Below are 18,567 nucleotides of genomic sequence, written 5' to 3' on the forward strand. Positions count from 1 at the left end.
AGGAGCGAACACACGTGTGTGTTATATAACAGCACAATACTGCCTGATCTCAGCGTTTCTTTTTTTCCTCTATTGTATCATCAGAAAAACAAGCTGGACTCACAACACCTTAGCCCTCCTTCCTTTTATTAATTAATACCTCTCTCTCTCTCTCTTTTTTTTTTTTGGTCTTCTTTAGTAAGCTGAGACACCAGGCACAAAGTGAGAGGTTTGGATATAAAGAGGTAAGAGAGATAAGGCTTGCTTTTTGCTTTGTTTAAATGAGGCATTGTTCAATATTGGGGTTGAATAAAACAAAAATGTCTGTGTCCAAAAGTGAGAGAGCAAAAATTTGCCGGGTGGGTGGGGCTTATTACTTCTCGCCAGTTGATCACAGCAGCAGCCAATCATGTGTCAGTCTTAAACACTGCATGTTACACTGCCACGTGATGCAGCATGAGCAGCAGGTCGAAAAGATTCCAGAAGTGGATATCAGTGTTGCTTCACGTGTCTCAGAGGAAGCACGTGTTAACGTGGTAGCTGTCACGGGATGGGGAGAACTGGATGGTGGATGGGAATTGGCCAAGACTAGCAAGAAATCTCTATTTTTTATTGGATTTCAAATCATTTGTTTGCTTGAATATATCATATGTGTGTGTGTGTGTGTATATATATATATATATATATATATATATATATATATATATATATATATATATAATTTTCTTTTTCTTGGTGAAATATTTTTTTTTACTTGGTGAAATATTTCTAAATAAATAATGACAATTTTATTTTTATTTAAATATTTTTTAATTTATTAAATTTTTTTTTCTTTTAAATAAAACAATAATAATATATAGAATCACTAAATTGCAGTTTTTTTGGTCCTTGGTCCTAATTGCAGGTCATCTTGAAAGGAGACACGAAGAAGCTGAACCTTCATGGGGTAAAGCCACAGAGCTAGCATTATTATTCGCTAGCATATTTTTGTCTTTTCACTGCATGTCTATATGTACATTACTTTCAGTCCACGATCTTTCTGTTCTTCTCTTTTCACTCCATGTGTCTCTCTATATCTATTTCTGTAAGTCCCCATGTCTCGGGATGTTTGTATGGCTCTGGCTTGTGTGTGTGTGTGTGTGTGTGTGTGCTTTCCTGTTCTTGTGCACAGTTCTTTATCTGGAGTAATGTGTCTCGTGTCGCACCTCCACAGCAGACGTGTGCCGTGTGTCTGGAGGACTTCAGGGTGAAGGATGAACTGGGAGTGCTGCCGTGCCAACATGCCTTCCACAGGAGGTGAGGAAGACGTCCGAGCGATGCGCGGCCTTTATCACTGGACACAAAAGGCCTAGCTTTCATTATTTCACAAATCCTTCATCCACTTAAACTTCTCGACACTTTTTTTCCTTGTGAAATATCTCAAATTTGACCAAATTTTGATCAAATTTTGATTTGGCATGTAGGTGTGGCCGAATATTCTAATGAGAGCTGTCTGGGTGGGAGGGGCATACACTGTCCCTCCCTACAGCAGCAGGAGCCAAACATAAGGCACCTGTGAGCTTGTGTATGTGGAAGAGGGCAGATAGTGCTTTGCTCCAAGTGTGGAACTCCAAGCATGAGCAGCAGTTCTAAAAGGATTGCCTCTTCCAGGAGGTTAGGGCTTGGACACAACTGATCTTTTTGCAAGATTTGACACATTTTAGTCTGTATTAAAACCCTGATCAAAAATTCAGACAAAGTTCCACATGCTCTATAAAAGCATTCACATCCCCAAATAGAGAGGGTAATAGAGAAGGTAATAAATTTGAAGCTTATGAAAAGTCTTCGGGGTGCCAATACTTTTGTTTTAAAGAGACAGAAAAAGAAAGCTGCTGATTTGAGCATAGCTAGTTTATTACGTTTGTGTTAAAGGTGCTGGTAGTTTTGAAGTACATGTTTTGTTACAGGTGTGTGGTGAAGTGGCTGGAGGTGCGGTGTGTGTGCCCCATGTGTAACAAGGCCCTGGGTGGAGGATCGGAGCAGCACCACAGTATTGGCACGCTGCTGGACGAGCTGGTCTAGAGGAGACCAGAAACGGTTTGGGAATGAAGAGATGCTTTATGATATCGATCGAAATCTGACTCAGAGAGACGCTGAGAGGCTTTCCGTCTGACGCGGGCCTCGTCTCAAACTGGAACTGGGAGTAACCGTAGGAGAAACATCTGCTGAAGAAGAAGGAGCTGAGATGATCCACACACATTCCAGTGATGTTCTGTACACTGCCACTTAACTGAACACTGCCACTGAGGAGATTGGGACGGTTGTACACGATGCTGTGTGTGTGTGTGTGTGTGTGTGTGTGTGCGTTATCACTAACTCCAGCTACATTCTCACAAACTGTCTCTCAGAAACACCAGCACGGATTCATGATTATTTTCTTTCTAATCTTTCTAAACTTGTAACAAACTTATGATTTTGCTAGGAATTAGCTAGGGTTTTTTCTGTTTTCAGGCTTCTGTTGACAATATTCTGGACCAGAAATTAGCTCCGCCCCTAGACACATCTCTCTCTTTTGTCCTACAGTGCTATTCATGAGTTATATAAGGCTGAGAAGAAGAAGAAGATGATGATGATGATGATGATGATGATAGCTTGTTGCAAAGGTTTTTCAACTGTAATTCAATGCAAGACAGAAGACAGCTCTATAAATCACTTACTGCTTCTTTAAAGCCAGCTTTTCTTATAACAGCACTCGATTCTAGATACAATAATATAAATCTTTTAGGGAATACGAACACACCGTATGAGCAAAATGGCCTCTAAGCATAAGTTAACTCAAATTCTAGCCTAATTCTTTAGCTAAATCATGCTTAGCAGCCATTTTTCGCATGTTTTCGTATACCGTAAAATCTTTATTTTCATTGACCTTCTTCCCAAAGGTGGAAGAATGGTCCAAAAACTACTTACTTTTTTAATTTTAAACAAACAACCACTTTTATGTGTTGTACTGCTTTACTAATGAGGTTAAGAAGAAACTAGATCAAAATGTTTCATGGAATACAAAAAACCTAGCTAATAAACACACATTGATTATTTTCTAGCAGAAACAGGACAAATCCATCGGAAATATCGATGTTTACCTCAGAAGTGCTGGTAAATGACTAAAAAAATGCTTCTGTAAGCCTAAAATTACACTGTAGTTACATTTAGCATTGATTGCTAACCAATTCATGTTGAGAAAACACAACAACTCCTGAACTGGAGGCTGTCTTAAACATTTCACCAGCAAAGTAATGGATATTTAAAGAGTGTGCTGTGTATGTGGACGTATCTTGAAAACACAGTAAATACACAACCTCCATTTTGACCCAGAACCCTTCATGTAGGATATGTTGTTGCTAGGCAACTTGGAAAGCATAAACCAGCTAGTGGCTGAGGCTAGCTAGCAGATTCGGTTAGCTAGAACGTAACAGGTCCTTTTTTTTTTTTTACGGATAATCCAAAGACAAAAAGCCAGCAGAAATGAGACTGTCAGGAATATCAACATTTCACTCAGATGTGTTGGTAGATTACAAATAAAAAGCTTTATACAGGTATAATAACCATTGCTAAATTGCTAGCCAGTGAAATCTTAGCAAAGTAAAGATCTTGCATATAGTCATGTTTATCAAATATTTCAGGATTATAAGATCACAATAATTTAATATATGATTATTAAACCAATTTCAAGTGGTTTTCCAGCTATTATTAGATTTAGTTTTTAATTTTCAAGTTTTTGTTTTCCAGAAAAAAATTAGCTGCCAATGTGCAAAAGAATTCAAAACAATATTATTAAGAAATATTTGATAGATTTGCCCATATTTAAGATCTTTTTTTGCAGTGTTGAGAGATGTCATGGACTCCTGAACTGACCGATTTACAATTCTTTGTGGTTTTTTTGTTGTTGTTTTTTTTTTTTGTGATTGTGAATGTCAGAAAAGTGGTCCTTTGTAATAAAGAAAGAAAGAAAAAAAAGAAGGAAAGAAAGAAAGATGAACACACCCTGATCTGAATGTAGCAAAACAAAAAAAATCAGTGTTCTGCTTCTTTTTTATAATTAATAGTGAAATATTTGTAAAGTATATGTAAAAATAAATAAAAATAAATAAATAAAAAATGGGAGGTTTATCGCCCAGCTTTCGTTCCTGTGGAATTCTCTGAATTCGGCACTGAAGTGTGTTGAAATGTCGTGTGAGATGGGTTGGAATACACCGCTCATGTGTGTAGGAACTTTTTTCTCTCTTCGTGTCCTTGGGTTTTGTAACATAGTTGATATTCATGTTGAAACATTTTATTGTTTATGTCGGTGTTTGAGAATAAATCAGAACTGCAATGCTTCATGTGTCCACTTGTCTTTAGTGTGTGTGTGTGTGTGTGTGAGAGAGAGAGAGAGAGACAGACAGACAGACAGACATGAAGATATAGAGAGACAGAGAGAGAGAAAGAGAGACAGATAGAGGAAGACACATACCATATGCCATCTTGAGAAACAGACAGAGAGAGAAAGAGAGAGAGAGAGGAAGATACAGAATGAGAAAGAGACAAAGAGAGAGAGATTGGAAGAGAGACAGATAGACAGACAGGAAGATATAGAGAAAGAGAGAGACAGACAGACAGACAAAGGAAGATACAGAATGAGAGAGAGAAAGAGAGAGAGAGAGGAAGATACAGAATGAGAAAGAGACAGAGAGAGAGATTGGAAGAGAGACAGATAGACAGACAGGAAGATATAGAGAAAGAGAGAGACAGACAGACAGACAAAGGAAGATACAGAATGAGAGAGAGAAAGAGAGAGAGAGAGGAAGATACAGAATGAGAAAGAGACAAAGAGAGAGAGATTGGAAGAGAGACAGATAGACAGACAGGAAGATATAGAGAAAGAGAGAGACAGACAGACAGACAAAGGAAGATACAGAATGAGAGAGAGAAAGAGAGAGAGAGAGGAAGATACAGAATGAGAAAGAGACAAAGAGAGAGAGATTGGAAGAGAGACAGATAGACAGACAGGAAGATATAGAGAAAGAGAGAGACAGACAGACAGACAAAGGAAGATACAGAATGAGAGAGAGAAAGAGAGAGAGAGAGGAAGATACAGAATGAGAAAGGGACAAAGAGAGAGAGATTGGAAGAGAGACAGATAGACAGACAGGAAGATATAGAGAAAGAGAGAGACAGACAGACAGACAAAGGAAGATACAGAATGAGAGAGAGAAAGAGAGAGAGAGAGGAAGATACAGAATGAGAAAGAGACAAAGAGAGAGAGATTGGAAGAGAGACAGATAGACAGACAGGAAGATATAGAGAAAGAGAGAGACAGACAGACAGACAGACAGACAGACAGAATGAGAGAGAGAAAGAGAGAGAGAGAGTTAAACTCCATGTTTTATTTCTAACTTTATTTCATTCAAATTTACCAGACAATTCCACCTTAAATAATCGAATTCCACCTTAAATGCCTAACAAAAGCAGGACTGAATGGAGGTCACCCCGGGTGTCTGAACCTTCCTCGTTATGCACCACACACTAAAGGCCTGGTCACACTACAAGACTACAAAACCGTCGGCAGATCTCTTTGCTGTCGCACACCACACGATCTGTCGGCGAGCTCGTTAATTTGCAAATCGTGCTTAAATCGGACTTAAAATCCTGTAGTGTGAACTAGGCTTAAAGCTAAAAACTACAGGATTTTAAGCCCGATTTGCAAATTAACGAACTCGCCGACAGATCGGTCTGTGATCGTGGGAAAATCAGCGGGTGATCAGCGCTCGGCAATCTTTATGTGTGATCTACTCCAGTGAGCCTCTCTGACACCTCGCAGACAAAATCCAGATATCTGGCATGTTAAATATCTGGGACGGTCGGCCGACTCGACATCACGTGGTGTCAATTGTAGCTACGACCTCCAGCCAATGAGAGAGCAAGTCAACAGAGTTGAGAGTCGTTGTCAGATCGTGTGGTGTGCGACCCCCTCTTGTGGATCATTTACGAAGCGTCGCGTAGTGTGAACACCACAAGGACAAAAAGACATACAGTGAAGTCATGTAGTCTGAACTGCAAGGAGATCTACCGACGGTTAAAGTCTTGTAGTGTGAACTAGCCTGAACACGATTATAAACCACACCCTAACACGATTATAAACCACACACTAATACACTAACACGATTGTGCACCACACACTAATACGATTAAAACAACACGATGAAAACAAACAGCATTAACTTTTTCGCGTTTTCTCGCACTAAGTTGTGTAACATACAGAAGACTACTGTCGGATTAGGACACACCCATAGGAGGAACTGGATTGGAGCGCACCCCGTGTGCTAGGCACGGCCCCGATGCTGCTTTCCCACAATGCTTCACTCTTAAATACGGTTAAAAACTTTATCCAGAAAGAAATGACTGTGGATTTAGTATCCAGTGCTTTAATCGATGTAGATATAACATGGGATTTAGGTTCGAATTATGAAAGAAACGAGTTGAAGGATGATCTATATAATAGAAAGTTAAATCTACCCTCATTTAAAACACTGTTGTGTGAGATGGGGCTTGTCTTTCCTGCGCGTGCTTGTTGATCCTTCTGGTTCAGAATAATGATGATTGGTTTGTTCACAGTTATTGTGAAATGCGCAGCCATACTTGTTACGATGTGCGCAAAGAACCGTCTGAATTTTGACTTTTAATGCATAGTTAAGTTAATGGAAATAATTGAGAAGTGATAGTTTAGTTTTGAAATAGTTTATGTTTCCAGTTTGTTTCGTTGTTCTTGAACCGAAGTGTTCAGATAAACATCTTAAAAACAGTTAGTTGATCAATTACTAGAGTTAATATTTGTCTATCTAGCGGAGTTAGCGTTCTGAATCAGCTACTAATACTTACTTAGCTAACACATTTTACATTCTAAATCAGTTAATTAGCAAACTGCTGCAACGACTACTTTTCTAGCTAGCAATGTTTTCATTCTAAATCAGCTGGTTAACCAACTGCTAAAGCTTACACTCGAGATGTGGTAGCGTAGTGGTTAAGGTATCGGACTACTGATCAGAAAGTTGTGAGTTTGGATCCTAAGTCCACCAAGCTGCCACTGCTGGGCCCCTGAGTAAGGCCCTCAGTTGTGTATCTTGTAAGTCACTCTGGATAAGGGCATCTGCCAAATGTAATTCTTTACTTATTTGTCTAGCAAAGTTTACATTCTACATCAGCTAGTTAATTAGTTTAGTTAACTAGAGCTAATACTTATCTAGCTAGCAAAGTTTTGTGAGCTAGCTGGTTAACACCTCACCTGTAGCCTCCGATTCTTGTACTTATCTGGCACAAATGAAGCCCAGTGTGGTTTTCTGAAGTTTAGCCCATCCACAGTTCAGCATGTGCATTCTGAACAAAGGTGAAGAGCTAATACTAGTTACTGTATAAGTAAGCACGCAGTGTGGAAGGAGATCCTTCTGAGCTGTAGAAATCTCTTAGTGCTGCTAGATCAGCACATCTCTCCATCCTAACTGATGATAAAAATAATCCTTGATTATTATTTAATACTGTAGCAAAATTTAACTAGAAGTTTATTTGTCACGTATAAATTGCTGCAGAGTGAAATTCTTCATTCTTCTCATATCCCATCCTTGGGGGTTGGTGTCAGAGCACAGGGTCAGCACTGATGGAACATGGTGGGTCTGGGGGCCTTGCTCAAGGGCCCAACAGTGGCAGCTTGGTGGTGCTGGGGCTTGAACCCAGATCTTCCGGTCAACGACGCAGAGCCTTAACCACTTGACAATAGAAACCACCACAGAAAAAAATACACACTATTAATATACAGCTGTAATAACTTCATGAATTATTTATTAATATCCACACTACATTGGCTCCCAGTCAAATTTTGCATTGATTATAAAGGTGCAGGCTATTTGTTGGTACCACGAATCCTGCAGTTATGGAACAGCCCTCTAATTAGTGGTCAGGACTCAGACAGTTTCAGTGTCCAGCCAGAAAGCACATGTGCATAGTCAAAGCCTGTTATGAATAGTTTATCTTAGATAAAGGATCAGATCTGGAGGGTTCCTGGGCATAGAGGGTTTAGGTGAGGTGTGATATTCGGATGTTTTCACCCTGACAAAATAAAGGCCTATCACGGTCAGTGAAGGGTCAGTTTAATGTTGAAACAGTTTATAATAAACTATATAGAAAGTTGACTCTGTATTTAAAGCCATTTTTTATTTACAGATGACACTTTTCGTTTTATTAAAAGCTGATTTCTTTTTTCTTTCTTCTTATTTTCCTCTTCTCCTTTCCCTTCTCTGTTTATTACGAATTATAAGAGATCAGTTTTCTTCTTTTTTTCAGTTGACTTGCTCTTTTTCTAAGTTTATTTCTCCTTTTTTAAAGGTTGACTTCTTTTCTTTCTATTCTTTTATTTACAGGTGACTTCATTTTCTTTTTTATTTACAATTTTTATTTTCTTTCTTTCTTTCTTTCTTTCTTTCTTTCTTTCTCTCTCTCTCTCTCTCTCTCTCTCTCTCTCTCTCTCTTTCTCCCCCCCTCTCCCCCCCTCTCTTTATCTCTCTCTCTCTCTCTCAACCCCCCCCCACCGATCTCAAATCCCGTGGATGTCCCGTAATATCGCGAGACGTAATATAACACGTGTGGGACAACATGGCGGCTTCCTAAAACTTGCATGCGGCATTTTTGTACACTTCAAAAATTTCTGTGTATACGTGAAGTTTGAAATATATTTAAATAAAATTACAGCTGGTGAGGAATTAAATTATCTCTTACGGTGTATCCCGGACTAAACCGAAACATCCACGATGCAACACGACGATGTAAGTAGAGCAAAAGCTGTGTTTGTAGTGAACGGGTTAGCTGGGACAAGCTAACTAGCTTTATATTTTGAATATGATTTAATTTATACTACGGTATTTAAGACAGTGTGTGTGTGTGTGTGTGTTTACGTGTTTACCCACGTGTTTATTCATAGCTCGTTATGTTTAGTATCATAGAATAACAGACCTCATCATATCCCTCTCTTTACAGGTAATATGGGACCTGATCGGAAATAAACAGTTTTGTTCTTACAAAGTAAAGTAAGTTGCAGCACTCAGAGCTTTTAATAAATATATCATCTAACATTTATACATCTAAATGTAAATACTGTGGACTAAAACACTTCAGCATGTGCTGTGATCAAGCAGAGATTTTATTTTTCCAGTCCAACTTTCCTGTTTCTCTATTTTTTTCTGATTTTTTCCCCTAACACTAGCAGTCTTGTCTTTCAGTGACACCACAGCAATTGATCAACAATCACAACTGTTTTTTATTTAGCATAGAATGATGAACACTTTCAACCGTTTCTAGTTACATTCAGAGATCCACAAAGAAATTTCTCTTATGTTGTGTTATAGTATGGGGAAAAAAATTTTTTTTTCCCCATCCATTCATCCATCCATCCTCTATAGCCGCTTTATTCCTAATTAGGGTCAAGGGGATCTGCTGGAGCCTATCCCAGCACACATTGGGCGAAAGGCAGGGGTACACCCTGGACAGGTCACCAGTCCATCACAGGGCCACACATATAGACAGACAACCACACACACTCACTCCTATGAGCAATTTAGAATCACCAATCAACCTAATGTATATGTTAAGTAATCATCTCGTCATAATAACAAGTAGATCTTAACAATTTAGATCTCTATATGAGGTGACTCCATTGTACAAGCCCTTCTGTACCAGCTGTTACTATAGCAACCAGTGAGTCTCGTGATCTGTGTGATAGAAAGTAGAATAAAAGTAGAGTTACAGTGGGAAAAAATGACCTGTACAGCAGCCAAGAAAAAGAATATATCTCAAATCTAAACGTTTCTATGTATAAAAATGGATCAGTGTGAGAATCAGAGACAAGAAAACAACAGCGCTGTGGTGTAACCAGCTTTAAATCTGACTGATAACTTGCAAGACGCACGATTTGAAGGTTAACATCCGTCTGTCTGTCTGTCCTCCGAAGAACGAAAACGAAGAATTTCTGCCGGAATGAGTACAACAGCACGGGTCTCTGCAACCGGCAGTCCTGTCCTCTGTCCAACAGTCAATACGCCACAGTCAGAGAGGAAAAGGGTGATTAATATTAACACACCACACGCATATGTTTGTCACTGTAAGATGGAGTGTGTTGGATTTTCTGTTTGCTAACATACACACACACACGTTGTGGTATAAGTCTGACCGCTGTGTGTTTCTCAGGTCGGTGTTTCCTCTACATAAAGGTGATCGAAAGAGCGGCGTTTCCGGCACGCATGTGGGAGAAGGTGGGCCATGTGTAATAATAATAATATATTTCTGTTGTGACATAATGAAATTGTTTGAGATCCTGGTTTTAATCTAACCTGGAAAATAAAATAAGGCACTGTTTTTGGATTCAAAGCCTTTCCTAACATGATAGAAATCTACTCTTTTGATCAAATTGTCCGTCTTTTGGATGAACTCGGATTGTAAAGCACCAACACACACACGCATGCTTTACGTTCACACTGTGCTGATTGTTTTCCCGTCCAGGTGAAGCTGAATCAGAACTATGAGAGAGCCCTGCAGGAGATCGACGAGAACCTCATCTACTGGCCACGTTATATCCGGCACAAGTGCAAACAGCGTTTCACCAAAATCACACAGTACCTCATCCGCATCCGCAAGCTCACGCTGAAGAGACAGTGAGTTCACGCCGCCGCCTCTCCGGTCTGTCTCCCGTCTCCCATCTCTCTTCCGTCTGTCTCCGGTCTCCCTCCCATTCTCCCTCCCGTCTCTCTCCCGAGCAGACTTCCTTTTCTCTCTGATATTTTAAACAGAATCATCATGGCTTGCGTGTGAATCAGCGATTTCTATTCTTCTCTTTATGTTTTACTAACTCTGTGGTTTCGTTTGTTCGCAGGAGGAAACTCGTTCCACTGAGCCGGAAAGTCGAGAGGAGGGAAAGAAGGAGAGAGGTGCGTCAACAGGAAACTGAATTTCAAATCACGTAGCTAAAAGATTTCCTATTGTATTTCTTATTCTGCACCGACAATTTGAGAGCCGCAGACTTAATAAAATGGTATTTTATACTAATAACAATAATTACACTATCCAGTGTCTCCCAGATGAGGTTTCTTCCTCAGACTCTCAGGGAGGTGTTCCTCGTCACTGACTTGCTCATTACCAATAATTTTACATCCTGAATTAATATATTTCTGTCATTTCACTGAATTAAATAGAATTGTGTAGTAACTCCTAATAAAATCGTGTCTGAATTCCTGGCTGTCGGAATGAAGCAATCCTCTGAGTGCAGCCAAGCAAAATTTCACCCCAAAACATGCTTGGAGGAAGCGTAGTGGAAGAACTTGTATGAAGTTCAGTTCAGTCTCATGATATATGGTATAAAGAGGAAAAGTTTAATGGATTTGATTGTCCTTTTATTTATTTTTTGAAATCTTTTCTTTAAAGGAAAAAGCCCTGGTCGCTGCTCAGGTGGAGAACGCCATCGAGAAAGAGCTTCTGGAGAGGTTAAAACAGGGAACGGTGAGAATCCCATCACACCACAGCAGCTCTTCATACACTGATCAGGCATTATGACCACTGAGAGGTGAAGTGAATAAGACTGATGATCTCATCATGGCACCTGTTAGTGGGTGGGATATATTAGGCAGCTTTGTCCTCAAAGACAAAATGTTCTAGAAGCAATGTGTTAGAAGCAGGAAAAATGGACAAGAGTAAGTCAAATTAGGTCAGGTGGTCATAATGTTATGCCTGATCTTATATAGATTGACTAGATAATCAATGATGTTCGATTACAGTACGGAGACATCTACAACTTCCCCATCCACGCCTTCGATAAAGCTCTGGAGAAACAGGACGCAGAGAGTGAGACGGAAGAGGAGGAGGAGGAGGATGAAGAGGATGAGGAGGAGGAGGTGAGTGAAAGAGAGGTTGTAAAGTGAGATGGTATTCTCACATATATTTTGATTTATACGTTTTCACTGATTCCTGTGTGTGTGTGTGTAGGAGGCAGGGAAGAGAGAATTTGTGGCAGATGAAGAGTTTGAAGAAAGCGACATCAGTGATTTTGAGGCAAGTTTTTTTTTTTTTACATTATGTTTAATCTGAATTTCCTCGTCACCGGACACTAAACCAGTCGCACCTTCAACCCTACAGGATATGAACAACTTAAAGGCCAGCGATGATGAAGACGAAGAGGAAGAAGACGGTTCAAGCGAGGAGGAGGAGGAATCGGAAGAGGAAATGGAGGCGGAGGAAGAGGAAGAGTCCAGAGTCAAGTCGAAAGGAAAGACTCCGCTGAAGGGACCAGCGAGGAAGAAACGAGCGTACGTGGAGATCGAGTACGAGCAAGAGACGGAACCGGCGGCCAAGAGCAAGGCCTCATAGAGACTCTATACACACTCACACTCACACAAACACACTTCCAAACTGTGGGCAATCGCTCAACACTTCTAAGCAAAGCAGAGTGACTTTGTGTTTCCGTGTGTGGAGACGATTTAAAAACTTATTCTTTGTGTACAATTTTTCCCATAAACATTGTTAATCAAAATCTGCAGTCTGTCTTTGTTTATTATAGAATTTATATTTAGAGATGGATGGATGGATGGATGGATAGATAGATGGAGAGAGAGAGAGATGGAGAATTTTATATAAATAGAGAGATAGATATTAGAATATTAGTTGTATTTCTGAACAGATTTAAACCTCCACACTTATGAATGAAGATAAAGGAACAGAATCTGAATGTTCTATTTAGTCTCTTTAATGATTTTCACAGATTTTTTATAGAGACAGCATTGAGCCGACACACAGTACTGTATCATTATCCTGTAAATAAATAATTATATTATTGGATCAGATATTAGAGATAAAACATCAGATCCTGTACAAAATCCTAGAGATTTGAATTGGATTTGGAAAAGAAATATATATTTGGAAGTGGAAATATGACCAAGACTTGAATGTAATTGTTTATTATTATTTATTTCTGCACTTGATTTGATTTTATATATTTAAAAAAAAATGTTTTAAAGCTTAGCAGTTTTTAAAGTGCGTCTCTCACACAAACACAGTTCAGCTCACACACTCCGTATGTGTAACATCCCGGATGCACTTTAACACTCGCTCACTCACGCAGCTGTTGTCCACCTCCTTCAGCTCCACCTGCAGAGACACACACACACACACACACCATTTCTGTGTTAGGAGCTTAGTGAAAACCACCAGATTTTATACCATGGTTTTATAGCTGTGTGTGTGTGAGAAACCCTTCCATCAGCTTCGGAAAGGCTACTATCAGTGTATTAGGATCACACCTGCTTAATGGCAGTTCCTGACGTTACACAACATCCAGTATACAGGTATACAATGATCAGGCATAACATTATGACCACCTGCCCTAATATTGTGTCGGTCCCCCTATTGCTGCCAAAACAGCCCTGACCCCGTCGAGGCATGGACTCCACTAGATCCCTGAAGGTGTGCTGCGGTATCTGGAACCAAGATGTTAGCAGCAGATCCTTTAAGTCCTGTAAGTTGAGCCTCCATGGTCCACTTAAAGGATACTTACAGGATACTTTTGATAGATGCTGACCACTGCAGACCGGGAACACCCCACAAGAGCTGCAGTTTTGGAGATGCTCTGATCCAGCCATCACATTTTGGCCCTTACAGACTGAACCCTGTCTCAGAAATCACTGCACTTTTACTCCTCCCTCGAGCAGGAGGTGGAACCGCACAGCTCTCACGCCTCTCAGTACATACCCCAAGTCTGCCCTGTGAGCAGCGGTCCAGCAGGAGGAGGCAGCGTGATGCTCGCTTCAGCAGCTCCTCTGTGAGCTCAGGAGACAGAGGCTCTGTGGAGACGTCCACCAGGAACCTGAGCAAGCTTCTGGTCAGGATAGACAACCTGCACTCCATCCTAAACACACACACACACAAGAAGAAGAACATTCCAGATGTGCAAAAATCATGCCGGTATCACATACATTTCTAAATGTAAACACAATTAAGTTTAAATTTTGTGTGTCTGGTTCTTTATGATTTTGACACTAAAAAAGGAACTTATAATGCATGTAAGTACCTTGGCCAGGCAACCTGTATGGTACTCTCCAGCACCTCCAGTATGCTGAGCCTGGCTTTCTCTTCCGGTCCATCTGAGACCTCCAGATATCCCACAATCACCCTCTCCAGCCTCTTCAGGTGCCGAGTGATGCCTATCCCCATCCTATAAGATTAACTCCGGATTAACACAAACCCTGTACGTCTTCAAGCACACGTGAGCGAAGAGAATGATAAACAACACTGCGTCCAGGTTAACGTTACGTGAACGCACTTTTCCACGAACAGCAGCAGATTGCTGGCGTAGATCCGGCGCAGTGCGAGCTTGTGCTCCATTTCCATGTGGGTTAAAATGAGGCGGAGGACGCCGTCGTGGCGGTTCGGAGTTCGGGGTAATCCTGTGGTGCTGAGAGGCTTCTCGAGGACTGAGAGTAAATCTATAAGACATGGTAAAACCACCTGCAACAAAAACACACACACACACACACAGAAGGGACACCTATTTACACCATTGTGTTTGATTGTACAGTAAAAGTATTAAACATTTCCACAGGGTCCAGTACTAGGACCTCATGAGTGGACACATAAAATCAGCAGATACTGACACTGACATATTTGTGGAAAAAACTAAATTTCAGCTAGATTTTGAGTTATATTCCACTTATACTGCATACAATATTATATTTCATTGCATGTGTTGTCACTAACAAGTAATGAGGTGAAATTTAAGACTAATAAAGCACTCATATCACATTCATCAGTCTGAAGATATTTTGGACAGATACTAATCACACTATAGGACGCTTAGAGATGCTTATATCACTCAAATCGATATTAAGACCTAAGGAAACCCTTGTCTGATGTGTAAATGTGTCTTCTTGTATCCATTTTGTCTTTTCCTTCGACTAACAGACAGCAAGAATACATAAAATCAGCAAATACTCCAACCAGGCATAACATTATGACCATGTAGGCACACTGACCGGTCTGCAACTATGCTGCCCCATAGGCAACAAACTGTCCTGCACTGTGTAATCTGACCCCTTTCTATCAGAACTAGCATTAACGTCTTCATCAATTTGAGCAACAGTAGCTCGTCTGTTGGATCGGATCACACAGGCCAGCCTTCTCTCCCCACGTGCATCAATGAGCCTCAGCCGCCCATGACCCTGTCACCGGTTCACCACTGTTCCTTCCTTGGAGCACTTTTGATAGATACTGACCACTGCAGACCGGGAACACCCCACAAGAGCTGCAGTTTTGGAGATTCTCTGATCCAGTCGTCTATCTGCCATTACAATTCAGCCCTTCGTCAAACTCGCTCAAATCCTTACGCTTGTCCATTTTTCCTGCTTCCAACATCAACTTTGAGGACAAAATGTTGACTTGCTGCCTAATATATCCCACCCACTAACAGGTGCCATGATGAGGAGATCATCAGTCTTATTCACGTCACCTGTCAGAGGTCATAATGTTATGGCTGATCTGTGTGTATGTATATAAAATGATCATCTGAAAGGGATGTGGCAGCTTTAGTGGTGAAGATGTTGGGCTACTGATTTGAAGGTTGTGAGTTCAAATCCCAGGTCCATCAAGCTGCCACTGCTGGGCCCATGAGCAAGGCCCTTAACCCTCAATAGCTCAGTTGTATAAAACGAGATTAGATGTAAGTCGCTCTGGAAAAGGGTGTCTGCTAAATGCCAGAAATGTAAACGTAAATATCTGGGTAGGTTTGTACAAATATAGCAGAAGAATTTAATTGAATACAGACACTTAAATTGCTCTTACAAACTTGAAGCTTCAGGGTAAAGGCATGGGTTGCGTGTTCAGTACCTGTATGAGCGGCGCTTCAGACGTGTACAGGTGATTGTACAGGGCGTCGTAGAGCACCTGAGCTCGGTTAAACTGCCTCAGATCAGCAGCAGGCTGCACACAAAGATCATCCAATACACTATTATCATATAATATAGTATCCTCAATATCTACAGTGGCAATCATAATGTACTCAAATAGAACCACTTCTATCGTATCTGACCACATGAAGGACGATGTGATGAAGGCAGTGCACTCCCAGGACTTTGTTCTCCGTGCGGTAGTCATCTGATATGAGCAGAGATGGAGGAAAGACCTTGTCCAAGTAGTCGGCTAAGCAGGGACGTCCGACCTGGACCAAGAGCCAAGAGAAGACGTGTTTCACTGCTTCGTTACGCTTCCAGTTTTCCCTAAAGACACAGAAATGATTATTCGACATTCAATAAATAAATCATCACTCTTCTACGATTGAATCGTTGTTTGAAATTTGTAAACATCTCCTGGGACATTGTCATCATCATTACAGCAGCAGCACTTAGGCACAAATCTACAGCATCTCGAGCTCACTTTGTCATGTCAGGCTGCAGTATGTCCAGGATGGCTCCCAGGATCCCTGTGTTTGATCCTCCATCACTCCCACACAGCAGATCCTGCACTGAGACACTTCCCCCGGCTGTGATCATGCGGTTCAGCAGCTCCAGAGCACATTTCCTGGAGGTTTCATCAGTCCACGGCTGCTTCTGCAGGTGTGTTACGGAGAAGACACACAGGACAGGGCTGAGTGTGTGAAACAGAGCCTTCACCCCTGAATGTCCATATGTCAGCGCCTCTCCAAGTCGAGCGGTCAGCGCCAGGAGAGTTTCACCGACAGCCAGAGCTTTTCCTGGGATCTGTTCATAGCTGGTGTCCGGTAGAGTCCCGCTGTCTGTGTCACACAAAGGCAAAGCGGGGTGTTTAGTCCAGGAGATCACCAGCTCTGCGTAAGTGCTCCGTAATCGCGAGCTGGACTCGGGGAAGAGCCAGGACACAGCGCTGACCCTGAACACCTCGGCTGTGCGACTCAGGATGCTCGACCTGTCCGAATCTCTCTCCTCGAAGCGTTCCCGGATTTCAGAAAGAACAGAAAAGACGTCCTTGATTTCAGACTCAATAGTCAAGTCACGCAGAAGGCGCTCCAGAGACATTTCTGTAGCGTATTTATATCATTGTTTCAGCTAAGACATCTTTAAACTAGCCTTTGTTTACACTACTCGTGGTAGTAGTCGCAGGATAGTGGCGTCACCTGCCCGGCGGCTTTCTCTACATATCCAGCCTGCTGATTCGATAATACGTCTCACAAACCCTCATCTGATTGGTTGATTTGACTAGCGGGCTCTTATATGGACCAATTCTAGCGCAGGAGGTGGGATCTTTTTGGACAGTGACGGGTTGATGATCCAGAACGACCGCCATTTTATAAATTAAATGATTTTAACAGACAAATGTTGTGTGTGTGTGTGTGTGTGTATATATAACATGTTGCTTATTTATTTGTTCATTAATTCATCCTGAATGTGCCTGCTCATTTATTTACTAATTAACTCACTTTATTTATTTATTTGCTTGTTTGTTTTTAGTACATTATCCTGTATTTTAGCCTCCGCTGTTAATTTCTTTATGTTTTTTAAGTTGTAGTCGAAAAATGTAAAAAAAAAAAAAAAAGACAAATGTATTCATGAAATAAAACGTTTTTAAACTCTTCCACTTGTTTATGTGCAAAATTATTTTATATTGATGGTAAATGGTTTAATGCTGTGATTTATTTATTTATTTATTTATTTATTTCCTTAAATTAGACATAAGGAGAATATTCTCTGTTTGTTATCATTTCTGTTCAAAAGCGTTCCAAATCAAAAATAATAATAATAATAATAATAATAATAATAATAATAATTATTATTATTATAGATCTGGAACGCTTTTGAACAGAAATAATAATAATAGAAATAATAATTAGTAGTAGTAGTAGTAGTAGTAGTATCCTTAAATCTAAGATGTGTGTAACAGGGTAATATCACAATATCATTGAAAACTGACAAAAAGAATAAAAAAAACCCCATCATTTTCTTCTTTCCAGGATCTTCAGGAAAACCTTTAGTTGAACATGTGACTTGAACAGGCAGAAATACTGTTTTCTAGTTACGATATAGGTTTGGTTAGGGTTTTATCTAAAACATGCACACAGGAGGTTGTATAGGACATTTCACCTCTGTTTTAGTACAGATTTGAAAATATCAGTGAGACATAAATGTGGCAGAACGATCATGGAACCAACATGTAGAGGTAAAAAACATACACTATATTGCCAAAAGTTTTGGGACGTCTGCCTTTACATGCACATGAATGTAATATGGAGTTGTCCCGCCCTTTGCAGCTAGAACAGCTTCAACTCTTCTGGTCAGGCTTTCCACAAGGTTTAGGAGTGTGTTTATGGGAATTCTTGACCATTCCTCTAGAAGTGCATTTGTGAGGTCAGACACTGATGTTGGACCAGAAGGTCTGGATCGCAGTCTCCACTCTAATTCATCCCAAAGGTGTTCTATGGGGTTGAGGTCAGGACTCTGTCAAGTTCCTCCACACCAAACTCACTCATCCATGTCTTTATGGACCTTGCTTTGGTCACTGGTGTGCAGTCATGTTGGAACAGGA

At 40.6% G+C, this 18,567-nt stretch overlaps 3 protein-coding genes and 1 non-coding gene across 5 annotated transcripts in view; 3 read left to right on the top strand and 1 right to left on the bottom strand.

Annotated features, from left to right (window-relative positions):
• rnf122 (ring finger protein 122) overlaps positions 1 to 4,332 on the top strand; it is a 13,887-nt gene extending 9,555 nt beyond the window's left edge. The window contains exons 3-6 of one of the 2 annotated variants that reach the window (XM_058390685.1): positions 179 to 224; positions 884 to 925; positions 1,196 to 1,275; positions 1,926 to 4,332. In XM_058390685.1, coding sequence (XP_058246668.1) covers positions 179 to 224; positions 884 to 925; positions 1,196 to 1,275; positions 1,926 to 2,040 — 283 coding nt within the window. In that variant the 3' untranslated portion in view covers positions 2,041 to 4,332. Of the gene's footprint in view, positions 1 to 178; positions 225 to 883; positions 926 to 1,192; positions 1,276 to 1,925 lie in introns of both variants that reach the window. The other variant, XM_058390684.1, reaches the window with a different exon arrangement.
• Positions 4,333 to 6,568: 2,236 nt separating this feature from the next.
• LOC131353633 (small nucleolar RNA U13) lies at positions 6,569 to 6,665 on the top strand. Its single transcript, XR_009204654.1, has one exon. It is a non-coding gene; the product is annotated as a small nucleolar RNA U13 (small nucleolar RNA).
• Positions 6,666 to 8,601: 1,936 nt separating this feature from the next.
• On the top strand, positions 8,602 to 12,533 carry mak16 (MAK16 homolog (S. cerevisiae)). Its single transcript, XM_058390333.1, has 10 exons — positions 8,602 to 8,807; positions 9,019 to 9,068; positions 9,989 to 10,098; positions 10,225 to 10,289; positions 10,537 to 10,688; positions 10,907 to 10,961; positions 11,455 to 11,529; positions 11,805 to 11,921; positions 12,013 to 12,078; positions 12,163 to 12,533. The coding sequence occupies exons 1-10, from the start codon at positions 8,793 to 8,795 to the stop codon at positions 12,391 to 12,393; spliced, it is 936 nt and encodes a 311-aa protein (XP_058246316.1). The 5' UTR covers positions 8,602 to 8,792; the 3' UTR covers positions 12,394 to 12,533.
• A 438-nt stretch (positions 12,534 to 12,971) lies between these two features.
• On the bottom strand, positions 12,972 to 17,175 carry tti2 (TELO2 interacting protein 2). The gene is made up of 7 exons (XM_058390332.1): positions 16,447 to 17,175; positions 16,103 to 16,289; positions 15,901 to 15,993; positions 14,342 to 14,526; positions 14,090 to 14,233; positions 13,771 to 13,927; positions 12,972 to 13,170 (listed from the first exon to the last, which is right to left on the bottom strand). Exons 1-7 carry the CDS (start codon positions 17,061 to 17,063, stop codon positions 13,081 to 13,083), a joined length of 1,473 nt encoding a protein of 490 aa, XP_058246315.1. The 5' UTR covers positions 17,064 to 17,175; the 3' UTR covers positions 12,972 to 13,080.
• Between the last annotated feature and the right edge of the window lie 1,392 nt (positions 17,176 to 18,567).

This window comes from Hemibagrus wyckioides, linkage group LG05 (assembly GCF_019097595.1).
Source record: "Hemibagrus wyckioides isolate EC202008001 linkage group LG05, SWU_Hwy_1.0, whole genome shotgun sequence".
Lineage (NCBI taxonomy): Eukaryota > Metazoa > Chordata > Actinopteri > Siluriformes > Bagridae > Hemibagrus > Hemibagrus wyckioides.

Excerpts from the sequence above, each read along its gene's own strand:
- mak16 (XM_058390333.1), top strand. Across the intron at positions 10,962-11,454 it reads GGAGGGAAAGAAGGAGAGAG|GAAAAAGCCCTGGTCGCTGC; the intron begins GTGCGTCAACAG and ends TTTTCTTTAAAG. Across the intron at positions 11,922-12,012 it reads AAGAGGATGAGGAGGAGGAG|GAGGCAGGGAAGAGAGAATT; the intron begins GTGAGTGAAAGA and ends GTGTGTGTGTAG.
- tti2 (XM_058390332.1), bottom strand. The coding sequence starts at position 17,063 with ATGTCTCTGGAGCGCCTTCTGCGTGACTTGACTATTGAGTCTGAAATC. Across the intron at positions 15,994-16,102 it reads ATCACATCGTCCTTCATGTG|CCTGCTGCTGATCTGAGGCA; the intron begins GTCAGATACGAT and ends CTTTGTGTGCAG. Across the intron at positions 13,928-14,089 it reads ATACAGGTTGCCTGGCCAAG|GATGGAGTGCAGGTTGTCTA; the intron begins GTACTTACATGC and ends GTGTGTGTTTAG.